A 12,543-nucleotide genomic window follows, 5' to 3' on the forward strand; every position below is an offset into this window, starting at 1 on the left:
CCCCCCCCCCCCAACTGGCTGAGATTGGCCAGGCTTCTGCAGCACTCTACAAGCTATGCTTGGTATGTTGGAAAGCACGGACGGCGCTGAAGCTTACCATGGCCGCATGCAAGCCGAATTCTGTTGCTGGAACGTGAACCTCTGTTGCCCAGACCTGTGATTGATCTCTAGCAGCAAAGTCACAGGCACTCAGCATTAAGAGGCAAAATGCGACCTTGCACAGAAATCACATGTGCTATGTAATGTGAACAGTGTTGGTCACCGTGAAAGAGTATAAGCATTGTTCTGCAAAATGTAGCTTTTAAAACAATTCTCTCTTTTTTCCCCTCCCTACAGCAGCTGCAAATTCCTCAAGCCTCCCTCCTCCATCCCGAAGGTTATCACAGATAAGGCGTCGTAAGAAGAAGACGCGGGAGGACATGTTTTCTGAAATTATGCAATCCAGCAGGAGTGACAGAGCTCATCTGAATGAGTGGAAGGAAACAGTTTCAAAGTATAGGAAAGAAGTCAGTGAACGTGAGGAGAGGAGGGACCAACGTGAGGAGAGGAGGGACCAACGTGAGGAGAGGAGAGACGATCGAGATGAGAGATGGCGGCAGGAAGACCAGAGGATGAAGGATGCAACGCTGGGGCTGCTCCGGCGTCTGGTGGAGGTTCAGGAACGGCTGCTGGAAAACAGACTGCCGCTTCAGCCCCTGTTCCACCCTCCCCCCTCCCCATGTTCCGTATCCTCCTCACCCAGACGTGTAAGAACACGGGGGGGGAGGCTCCGTACACCTTCCCATTCCACCCCAGTAGACAGCCCAAGCAAAAGGCTGTCATTTTTTTAACCTTTTCTTTGTGGCTTTTTCCTTCCCAGCAATCCTCCTCCCAAATACCACCCGGGTTCCCTCCCTCTTTTTCTAATCTATTAATAAAGAATAAATGATTTTTAAATGATAGTGACTTTATTTGGTTTGAAAGAAAGCTGGGGGAAGGGGCAGGGTGGGTTCCTTACAGAAAATCAGTCAATAAAGGGGGCGGGTTTTCATGAAGGAGAAAAACAGATATTTCACACGGTAGCCTGGCCAGCCATGAAACTGGTTTTCAAAGCTTCTCTGATGCACAGCGCTTCATGGTGTGATCTTCTAATCGCCCTGGTGTCTGGCTGCGCGTAATCAGCAGCCAGGCGATTTGCCTCAGCCTCCCACCCCGCCATAAAGGTCTCCCCCTTACTTTCACAGAGATTGTGGAGCACACAGCAAGCAGAAATAACAATGGGGAGATTTCTTTGGCTGAGGTCAGAGCGAGTCAATAATGAACGCCAGCGGCCTTTTAAACGGCCAAATGCACATTCTACCACCATTCTGCACTTGCTTAGCCTGTAGTTAAACAGCTCCTGACTCCTGTCCAGGCTGCCTGTGTATGGCTTCATAAGCCATGGCATTAAGGGGTAGGCTGGGTCCCCAAGAATAACTATGGGCATTTCAACATCCCCAACGGTTATTTTCTGGTCCGGAAAGTAAGTCCCTTGCTGCAGCCCTTTAAACAGAGTAGTGTTCCTGAAGACGCGAGCGTCATGAACCCTTCCCGCCCAGCCCGCGTTGATGTTGGTGAAACGTCCCTTGTGATCCACAAGTGCTTGCAGCACCATTGAAAAGTACCCCTTGCGGTTTATGTACTCGGTGGCTTGGTGCTCCGGTGCCAAGATAGGGATATGGGTTCCGTCTATTGCCCCACCACAGTTAGGGAATCCCATTGCAGCAAAACCATCCACTATAGCCTGCACATTTCCCAGAGTCACTAACTTTCGTAGCAGCACCTGAGTGATTGCTTTGGCTACTTGCATCACAGCAGCCCCCACAGTAGATTTGCCCACTCCAAATTGATTCCCGACTGACCGGTAGCTGTCTGGCGTTGCAAGCTTCCACAGGGCTATCGCCACGCGCTTCTCAACTGTGAGGGCTGCTCTCATCTTGGTATTCTGGCGTTTCAGGGCAGGGGACAGCAAGTCACAAAGTTCCATGAAAGTGCCCTTACGCATGCGAAAGTTCCGCAGCCACTGGGAATCGTCCCAGACCTGCAACACTATGCGGTCCCACCAGTCTGTGCTTGTCTCCCGGGCCCAGAATCGGCGTTCCATGGATAGAATCTGCCCCATTAACAACATGATCTCCAAAGCACCGGGGCCTGTGGTTTCACTGAATTCTGTATCCGTGTCTGTGTCCATGTCCTCATCATGCTGCCGCCGCCGCTGCCTCCTCTCCTCGTTTTTCTGGTCCTGGCTGAGCATAAACTCCACGAGAACGCGCGAGGTGTTTGCAATATTCATGAGTGCTGTCTTGACCTCAGCGGGCTCCATGCTTGCCGTGGTATGGAGTCTGCAGTGTTCACCCACCCAGGAAAAAGGGCGCGAAAATGGTTGTCTGCCGTCCGTTGCTTTCATGCAGGGAGGGAGGGAGGGAGGAAGTGAGACTGTACCCAGAACCACCTGCGACGATGTTTTTTGTCCCATCAGGCACTGGGATCTTAACCCACAATCCCAATGGGCGCGGGAGACTGCGGGAACTATGGGATAGCTATGGATTTGCTACCCACAGTGCAACGGTGCAGAAATCGACGCTAGCCCCGGTACTTGGACGCACACCACCGAATTACTGTGCTAGTGTGGCCGCACTCATTTCGACTTTATACAACCTGTTTCTCAAATCCGAATTATCTAAATTCGGATTAATCCCGTAGTGTAGACATACCCCAAGAAGCGGAGGAAGCGCCTGTGGCCCTCGAAAATATGGATATGGAAGAACGCATCCCGGAGGTCCAAGGCTGCGAACCAATCCCCCAGGTCTAGGGACGGAACAATAGAGGCCAGGGACACCATACGGAATTTGCAGTGGACCAGAAACTGGTTAAGATTCCGCAGGCCGAGGATGGGCCTGACCCCGCCTTTCGCCTTCGGTATCAGGAAATACCGGGAGTAAAACCCTCTCCACCGCGCCCAGGGTGAGGAGGCGCGTCACCTCCTGATTTAGAAGGAGGGTGTGCTCCAGGTCTACGGAGGATGGTGGGGTGGGGGTGAATCAAACTGCAGGATGTACCCCTGGGAGATGGTACTGAGGACCCACCAGTCCGATGTTATACGGGACCATTGCACTCGGAAGGCAGATAAACGATTTCCAAAAACCAGCTTTATTAACTGGGGGGCTTCCCTGGCAACAGGCCCAGTGGCCCCCCACAAAAAGAGTCAAAAACGCCTCTACCCCTGCCTCTTGCTCTTCGAGGGGCCGGGGCGTGGGGCCGAACGGGACTGGCGCTGCGACCTGCACCTCTGCTCCCTAGGCCTCTTAGGCGGGGGCTTATATCTGACCCTTCCGGGGGGAGCCGAGGGCTGCGGCCTGAGTTTGTCCATGGCTGGCGGGACATACAGGCTGAGAGTCTGCAGGGTGGTGCAGGAGTCCTTCATCTCATGCAGACGAATGTCCGTTTGGTCCGCAAACAGGGCTTTTCCGTCAAAGGGCAGGTCCTGCAAGAGGGACTGGGATTCCACGGACAGCCCCGACAGCGAGAGCCACGATGCCCGCCGCATGGAGATAGCCGAGGCCATAGAACAAGCCGCTGTGTCGGCTGCATCTGACGCCGCCTGGAGCACCACTTTTGCCACTGCCGCACCTTCATCAACTAGAGCCTTGAATTCCTTCCTTGGAGGGAAAGCTCGAATTTCGGCAGAGACCCCCACAAGTTAAAATCATACCTGCTCAGGAATGCTTGATGGTTTGCCACCCTGAGCTGGAAACTCAAAGAAGAATAAACTTTTTTTCCCAAAAGTGTCTAGTCTCCTGGCGTCTTTATCCTTGGGGGTGGGTCCAGGCTGGCCGTGTCTTTCACGGTGGTTGACGGACTCCACGACCACTGAGTTCGAGGCAGGATGAGTGTACAAGTACTCATGCCCCTTCGTTGGCACGAAGTACTTCTGCTCTGCCTTCTTAGAAATGGGTGGCAGAGAGGCAGGGGTTTGCCTGAACCCGATAGAAGTATTGGCTACCCCTTGGTGAAGCAGCAGGGCCACACGGCCCGGTGCCAAGGAGGACAGGACATTAAACAAAGTGTCCAACGGCTCCTCCGTCTCCTCAGCCTGGAGCTGGAGATTTGCGGCTACACGTCAGAGAAGCTCTTGGTGAGCCTTAAATTCCTCCTGAGAAGGAGGAGGCGGTGCCGCTATGGACTCGTCCGGCACCCACAAGACGACTGGTACCGCCCCTAGGGCATTGGGTGGTACCGTCGGGTCACACTCCGCGTCTGGGTCCGGGCACGGTGCCAGTGATTGGTACCCGAGGTCTGCTCTCGGTGCCGGGACAGGGACGCCGAGTGGACCTGGGACGCCCCAGCCACTGAATGGGGCCTCGCCAGTGCGGGCGCTTGGGGCCACGGTGCCCACTGGCACCACTGTCCTTGCCAGGGCACCCCTTGCCACTGAGCCGTCTGAGGTCCTAGCAGAGCTGCTTGTTCTTGAGGGACAATGCGGCCCGGGGAGGGACGGCTGGGGCCCGAGGCCGAAGTTACCGAGGAGCGCACGGTGCCGTACGAGCGGCTGGACCGATCACAGCCATGTCGGCTCTAAATGCGGGATTTGGACCTTGACCACGAGGCGATGTACACGTCGGAGGAGCTATGTCTGGAATCCCTTCGGCGACCATGGCTATGACGCCTCGGTGCCGGTGCAGGTCGGGATGCACTCCGAGTATGGCGCGCACCATGGTATGAGTGGCGATGCTGATGGCGTAGAGACCTGCTATCACTCTGAGTGGAAGAGGAACATCAACACTTTCTGTCCCGGCGCCTGCGACCCCTCTGGGCAGAGGAAGACTCCGTAGACTCGCTCTCAGGCGACCCAGTCAACAGAGTGGAGATCTGCCGCGGGCTATGGAAAGGCCCCGCAGATCGAGCCAGGACCTCAACCTCTGACCTGGCAGGGGAGGGTTGGTGAGCGCCCAGCGGCGGCTTCCTTTGGGACCGGGGGCCCGACTCGGGCGGCACGCCCGGCACCAGCAGGACGAGGATATCACACGTTGCCTGAGCTGCCTCCGGCGTCGATGGCATCTCACCGCTGGAGAGGCATGCGCGGATGGGGCCAGACTACTCCGCTCAACGTGAGTCGAAGGTCTGGGTCCCGAGGGGGATCGTGGGCTGCCCAACTCGGGTCTGGCCTCACCCCTGTCCTTGTCTCGGCATTGCTGGGTCTTGCCTTGTTTCTTAGCGGGGGAGTGGTGCCAACTGATGGATGCGACTTCGCTCCGTGCCGAGGATGCGGTGCCCGGCGCACCAGTGCCGGGGCCAATGCCGACTCCATAAGCAGGGCCCAGAGTCGGATATCTCATTCGCGCTTAGTCCGGCGCATGAACGACTTACAGATTTTGCAGTGCTCACTTATGTGAGCCTCACCCAGACAGCGAAGACACGGAGTGTGGATCGCTTCTGGGCATGGAATTGCGACAGGAGTCGCACGACTTGAAGCCTGGGGCTCGGGGCATGCCCCGAGCCAGGCCACTAACTATAGAAAACTATTTACGGTAGAAGATCGTAGTACTAAGGATAGACGCTACAGCAATGCTGGAGCACAAAGTTCCAACTACCTTCACTGGCAGCAAGAAGGATCTGAGGGTGGGGAGAGCGCGGAGCCCCCTTTACAGCGCGATATAGAGGCACCACTCCAGGGATCGCAGTGGGGCTCCCCCACTAAGGGTATTGCTAAGGGAAAAACTTCCAGCACCGGTGCATGTGGCGAGCACGCACACCTACTGTGGAATACACATGAGCAATCACTCGAAGAAGAACCTCTAATCTGGATCCAAATGTACCTCAGATTCATCTCTACTTATTATCCTTATGCCAATCAAACATTCATATCAGTTACATACCATCTTTGTTCTTGATGCAGGCCAAAGTAATGTAATCCATGTGTTTCTGTATTTGCTTCTGTAAGGCCTTCTCTCTTATTCCCCTGAGATGTAGTACTTTAAGCAAAGCTTTTAGGTCCTCTGGATCAATAATTCTCCACCAGCCAAATTGCATTTCTGAATCAAGACAAGTTTGTAAATCTTTTACAAGCATTTTAACATGAAGCACTATTACGATCAGATTTATTTCAAGAAATCATGCAAACAAATGTTCTGATAGTCCGGCAGCATTAGAGGAACTCAACATTTAGACAGTTCTGGCATATTACTGCATTATGCTTACCTTCTGGTATGGGTTTTGGGCTAGGATAATCTACTGGCTTGGCTACTTCAACTCCTGTAGAGGGAGCAGAAGCTGTTTTTTCAGTTTGTGGTACCGGTGATTCACTTTTACTTGTAGGAACATTGGGCGTCAAAAATGAATTACCATTTCCGTCTGACAATCCTAACCCTGATCCAACACTAGGTAAGGGAGATGAGAATGGAAGGTTTGAAGTAAGAACTCCTGTAGGCCATCCACAAAATTGAAGTCCCATTATAGGTAATCCAGTCTTCATCTGCTGTATTAAAAATATTTTTAAAAGATTACTATTAATTCTATTGCTAGTGTGGAGCTCCCAGAAACCTGGATTAGGATTAGTCAACCCTTGTGCTACGCATAATAAAACACAAAAGAGGCCTTGATCCCTGCCTTGAGTTTAAAAATCTAAGATGCCAAATCACACAAACAGCTAGTAACCCTATATGGTGAATGTTTAGAAAACTGTTGCTTCTGATGACCACATTTCTGAAAATTGCTATTTGTAGTTATCTTTTTTTCACTGAATTGCCAACTACCAATTGCCAATTTCTTTATACAAATACTAATGATTTGAAACAGTGCACACAAAAACACACAAATTGTTAATTTAAACGTCCCTGTTTGCCTACTAATCTACCAATCTAAGTCTTTTTTGCAAATAGTACTCGGCAACATAAAAAACATTTCTAAGAATGAACTACATTTTACAATAGTTTTAAAAAAAATACAAGGAACAAAGGTACAATTTCAATGGTATGATCAGCTCTCAGAGGGAATTTTGCCTGAGTAAGGACTGCTAGATCAGACACCTTAGATCGTAACTAAGTACCAACCTGAAGTGATGATAATGCAAAAGGACTTATTCCCATTGGACTCTGTACAGAGGTAGAAGTGATATGAGGAGATGGGACTGGTGAAGGTGATTTTGAGGGAGGATTTGAATGCAGAGTTAGCGAAGAAGAACCAGCTGGTGTATCTGAATGGGTAACTGATGCATCATCACATGGTAGTCTTGGTAAAAGGCTGAACCACTGTCTGCTCTTTTCTGTAAGAGTCTTTAACAACTGGTCATTTGGAATTAATGGAGAATTGTAAAACTTCCCTGGCCCACTTGCAATGGGATTAAAAAGATTATTAGAATCTGACTTTTCAGAGCTGCTTTGTGATATGGGCTGAAGGCTGCAGAGAGAGTTTTTAGAGTTATTTTGATAAGATAGTGTGCACCCATTTGCTGCACTGCCATTGGGTTTTTGTGACATAATGTCAGATTCAGGAGGCATCTTTGCTACCTCCAACAGTTTGCTTAGCTTTGAAAAAGAGCCAGGCTTCTGTAGAAACAAATTAGTGTTATTCTTTTCCTTAAGCTCTTCTTTCTGCTCACAGTGACTTGTATTTATACAGTTTACTTTTTCCTCTGAGGTCTCAAACATCTCTTCTTTGATGTGTATACTTTCTGCTTTTTTTAACTTCTCTTTTTCTTTTGCAATTTCTTCTAGACCTGCAAAATTGAAAAAAAAAGTAAACTTTAAATATCATAGGAGAACCATCTAACAAACCATTCCTGTAATCAGGAATATAAAGAATAACTTCATCAGTCACTTCCATGTGCTCTAGACCACCATGTACTCTATGAAATTGCCTTCAAGCTCTGAAAAATATTTTGTAAAAGGACACACAACACTCAAATACACTTTACACTGTACCTCCATGTGGACGAAATTTCACAGCCAACTCAAAATAGTTTGGAAAGAGGTTTATAACAAAAATGGTCATAGACCCTTCTCATAGTGTTGTAAATTGTATTGTGTTTTTTCCTCTCACCAAATCTAAAACAGATTTAAACTTTGCTATGTATCAGAGATGAAAAACTGGACCTACTGAAATCAGTAAAAACTCCTATTGAGTTCAACAAAGCCAGGATTTTGCCCCAGAAACTGCTAAGAGATTCACTTAACTTGCATACTGAACACCAATGAAATTCTGGAGGAGTTTGTCAGTTCTAATTTCTCTGGAAGGGACAAAATTTTTATAGCTTTGTGCTTGTAAAAGTTACCATTGACTACAGAATTACCAAAAAGTTTCACACCAAGAGAGAATGATATTTTCTTTTAAATTTATAGGCTATTTCCATAAACTCTCAGCCCTCCAGTTGGGGGAGAAATAAGAATGAAGACCCCCCCCCCCCCAAAAAAAAAAATCTATTTCACAGATTGGATGTCTCCCAAAGATAGAAATAGGACATTAAAATTCACAATCCACCCAATTAATTTTTTAATTAAGAGAAAGCAGGGAATTTAATTACCAAATACTAGAGGCTACTTTTACCTGTTTTACTCATTATCTGAAATAAATTATTTGAAGAACCTACACAATATAATGATTGGGATCTACAGATAGCTAGATAGAATAGTTGAAATAGCTAAACAATTTACAATACAAAATGCTAAGGTTCAGAGTCCATGTCAGCTCGAATATCTTTGAGGTGGGGAAGGATCAGTTTTATAAATGGGGAAAAAATTGTTCTGTTCTCCCTTCTCTCCCATTCTCCAGTCAATCCTCTGTCTTCCTCTGTCTTCCTCTGCCCTTATTAACATATGTCAACAAGCATTAATAAGAATCTTCAAAAAGAACAAAAGAGGGGGAAATGGCACCGAACAGGGAGGAAAGAGAAGGGAAAGCACTCAGCATGGCAGCCATTTGTTTGCTTAGTTTCTGCATCAGTTAGTGCAGCTGCATAATTACAGATAAACAGGGCCCCTATTTATCGTCTATGGCTGGTAACACCTGCAGGGGTTATTTGCACATTCTGCAAAACCAGAATAATTTCAACAAGGAAAAAAGCACAATTGCAAGGAAAATGTACTGCTATAATTTTGCATCTCTCTTTCTGAATTTTTAATGCACCCACCACTCTAGTAATGTATCTGAGTACCAACAATGTTGAATTTACCAAGAGATCCAAAATGGGCCTGACAGGAAGAAACAATTTAGGGAACTGTGCAGGTAAAAGCTTTAGAGGGAGGTATTTCTGATAACTGGACAGATGGCTTAGTGTTTTATGCATCAAGTTTCCAGTTACCTACACCCAGGAACCATAGGTTTCAAAACTCAGCAGGGCCAACTCAGACTTTCATCCTTCCAAGGTAATAAACTGACTACTATGCAATTTACTGAAAAGGGGATGAAGTGGGCAAGGAGACATCTTGCAGCTGAGATCTTAAAAAAAGAAGTACCATTGATCTGCATGGACCTTAACAATCCCTCTAGACTAATTTATAAGAATATGGGTCTGTCCTGGTGTTTTTGGCCAAAATTTCTGTGCACTGTTTCATTAGCACCTCCAAAGAGGTAGCCACAAGTACTCCTGTTCTTTTTGCGGATACAGACTAACATGGCTGCTACTTTGAAATCTAGTTCAGTGGTTCTCTATGCATATAGTTTGTCAAGCTCTTTAGGATTCTCTATGCTAAAATACACTATGTGAAATATTATTACAGTACAATAGATAAGACTTTGGAAAATAGGAAAAGGAACACAAGAACTACAGCATTTGATAGTCAACTTCTATTTCCATACAACTTTTGGTGTTTTCACAGCAGTTTCTAATCCAGAGCATAATATAATCAGGGGATGGTGAAAGAGAGGCCCTACAGAGCACACACAATATTAGCAAGCTACTTTTGGGATCATGATTAGGTTTAAGTGAGACTTTGTGATTCAGGTTTGAAGTCAAATCAGGGCTCAGGTTTCATCTTTGGGGATGTGTGTGAGAGATACCTAGAATGCATCTTCTGAGGAGTTCTTCGAGAGATTTTTGCAATCTTGGGCCAAAATCTTGTGAAAATGGCGGATTTTGGCTGCAACCAAACCAGAACTGAAAAATGGATCTGTTCTGGAACCAAAATCATGGGTTGGGTCTATATCCAGGAATTCTAATGAGTGAATTCTAAAATTGACATGCATCTAAGACTTAAGGTTAATTTAAAAAAAAAAAAGTTTGTAGAATTGGTCTATATTAACTATCAAAATCAGCAAACTCCATTTAAATTTTAATAAAATAGACTTTAATGTCTCCTGGAGGGAAATTCAAGTCACTCAGAAAAAAAGAGGAGCATAAAACCATATTATGGATTAATAAAGAAATTATTGTTTTAGCAGAGAACTGAAAAGAGAGTATCTTATTGTATAACAATCATGTTCCATTTTATTTCACAGCATATATGTAATCTCTAAACACAAAACATTCTGAATATCTGCATAAATCCTGGGAGAATTAAAATAGACAAAAATAAATGCTTCTTCATACATTCTGTGGTCAACCTGCAGAATTCATTGCCAAGGAAAATATAGAGAAATAGTTTAGCAACTGTCAAGGCTGATTCCCCACACTAAGGTGTGGGCCCGCAAGGATTCTAAAAATTAATACTGGCCACTCCAGGCTGGTATTAAACTCCCAAGGTCACAGCTTCTCTCTGAACTTGGATGGGTAGATTCTGCCACCACCCAAATGCAAAAAACCCTTTGGAATCCAGAAAGGCACACTTGGGAATTCCTTCCTGCGGCGTACCCTCAAGCCCTTTCACACCCCCACCAGGGAAGAGCTGAGAAAGAAAAACACAGAAAGCAGCTGTTGCCACCAGCTAACTAAAAACATGTGCATAAACCTCTTAAGACACAAAAATCCAAATCCTGATCTTAAAAAAAGGTAAATTTTATTAAAAACAAAAAGAAAGAAAATACATCTGAAAACTCAGGCGATTGCTAGATTTTTAAAAGAGCAATTCCAAAAATTAAGCACCCAAAATAGTTTCTGGGGGTTCAGCTTAAAGGTTACAAGCAACAAAAGCATCTGGGGTTAGCACAGAGGAATTCACAAGCCATAAAAAATAAACAGAATAAACTTAATTGCGTCTTTCTACACATTTTCTGATCTACTTACATATTATCTGGGTTCCAAATAAGCAATTCTAGGTCTGACTTTGATGATTTTCATACCTGGCCTTCAGCTTCTCACAGCGTAACTGCTGCCCTGTTCCCCTCTTCTCCAGAGAGTAACAACAGACACACTGATAAAGGGAAGTTTTTCCCCAATTTTAAACAGTTCTAGCCCTCCCATTGGCTCTTTTGGTCAGATGCCCACCCCCTTCTTTTTATCTATGGGCTTTTTTAACCCTTTATAGGTAAAGCAAGTAGAGAACAGCTACCAAAAGGTATTTTATAGCTAACTGGCTGGCTGGGTGTCCATAAAAGGAAGCTCCCCCCATCCCCCTTCATTTATCACAGCAACATTAAAGGATTTCATATGCAGCTACACTAGCTAAATCAAAAATTAACATAAGGATATTAATTCTCTGTTTCAAGGGATAAATTAACCAACTAAAAATCAGAAAAACTCCCCTTAGCTTCATCAAACAGCACTGCACAAATAACGAGGGCTATCACGGGTTAGTTTTCAGCCTTCTCCTGAAGGTAACAGGCCATTTTTGGAGACACAGATAACAGACTAGATGCACAGGCAGTATACTTTTGTATGGCAATTTCTACGATTACTCCTTTATGGTACTTACCTTCACCACTTTCCATGCCTTCCACAAAAATACCCCCACACTGGGGTAGAATCCAATACCGGCGTCTGTAACGATCCTGACCAAACATCATTGACCGTAAAGAGTGAGAGGCTTCAAATAACTTCCTTCTGTATTGGCTTTGTTGCTGTTTAAAAAAAAAGGGTGGGGGGGAGGTGAAGGATTATAATTCAGTGGGGGAAAAAAATCAGTTGATACAGTATAAAATATCTGTTCGGGCAAGGCCAAATGACAGCTCAGTGGCCACATGAGCATACCGTTTTCCAGACACTTTACTTGGGATATTTCACATAACTGTTTTATCTAAAAAGCCAAATTGTATTTAAATAATCAGCTCGGGCACTCTTTGATATATCCTAAATTTATCAGCTTCACTGTAAGGATGCATTCTGCAGTAGTATGTTCTGTATTTTAATACCAACATTCAGAGAACAATAGAATCCATGATTTCATTGCACTGGAACAGCCAAAATCCTATCAATTATGCAATACAGTAAATGGTGTTCAGAGTGCTGAAGCAACCAAGCGCAGCGTGAGATTCTGTGGCTCCTGATGAGAAACTAATGAATATTTCAATTGGCTTAGATAAATGAGTTCAGTAATATCTGAGCATAAAGCCTGTATTCAAACACAGAAAGTACTCTTTGGGAGGAGTGGAGGAATCTAACAGGAATTTCAGTTAGTCTACCCACTCCTTCCTCCACTAAACTGGCACTCTTGGAAG

General features: G+C 46.0%; 1 protein-coding gene across 1 annotated transcript in view; it reads right to left on the reverse strand.

The window, feature by feature from the left end:
* Positions 1 to 12,543, reverse strand: part of BAZ2B (bromodomain adjacent to zinc finger domain 2B) — a gene marked incomplete in the record, with an annotated part of 274,297 nt that overhangs the window by 35,296 nt on the left and 226,458 nt on the right. Inside the window, 4 exon segments of the mRNA XM_034785683.1 lie at positions 5,895 to 6,050; positions 6,217 to 6,493; positions 7,068 to 7,732; positions 11,802 to 11,946. Coding sequence (XP_034641574.1) covers positions 5,895 to 6,050; positions 6,217 to 6,493; positions 7,068 to 7,732; positions 11,802 to 11,946 — 1,243 coding nt within the window.

The sequence above is a fragment of the Trachemys scripta genome, chromosome 11 (genome assembly GCF_013100865.1).
Source record: "Trachemys scripta elegans isolate TJP31775 chromosome 11, CAS_Tse_1.0, whole genome shotgun sequence".
Lineage (NCBI taxonomy): Eukaryota > Metazoa > Chordata > Testudines > Emydidae > Trachemys > Trachemys scripta.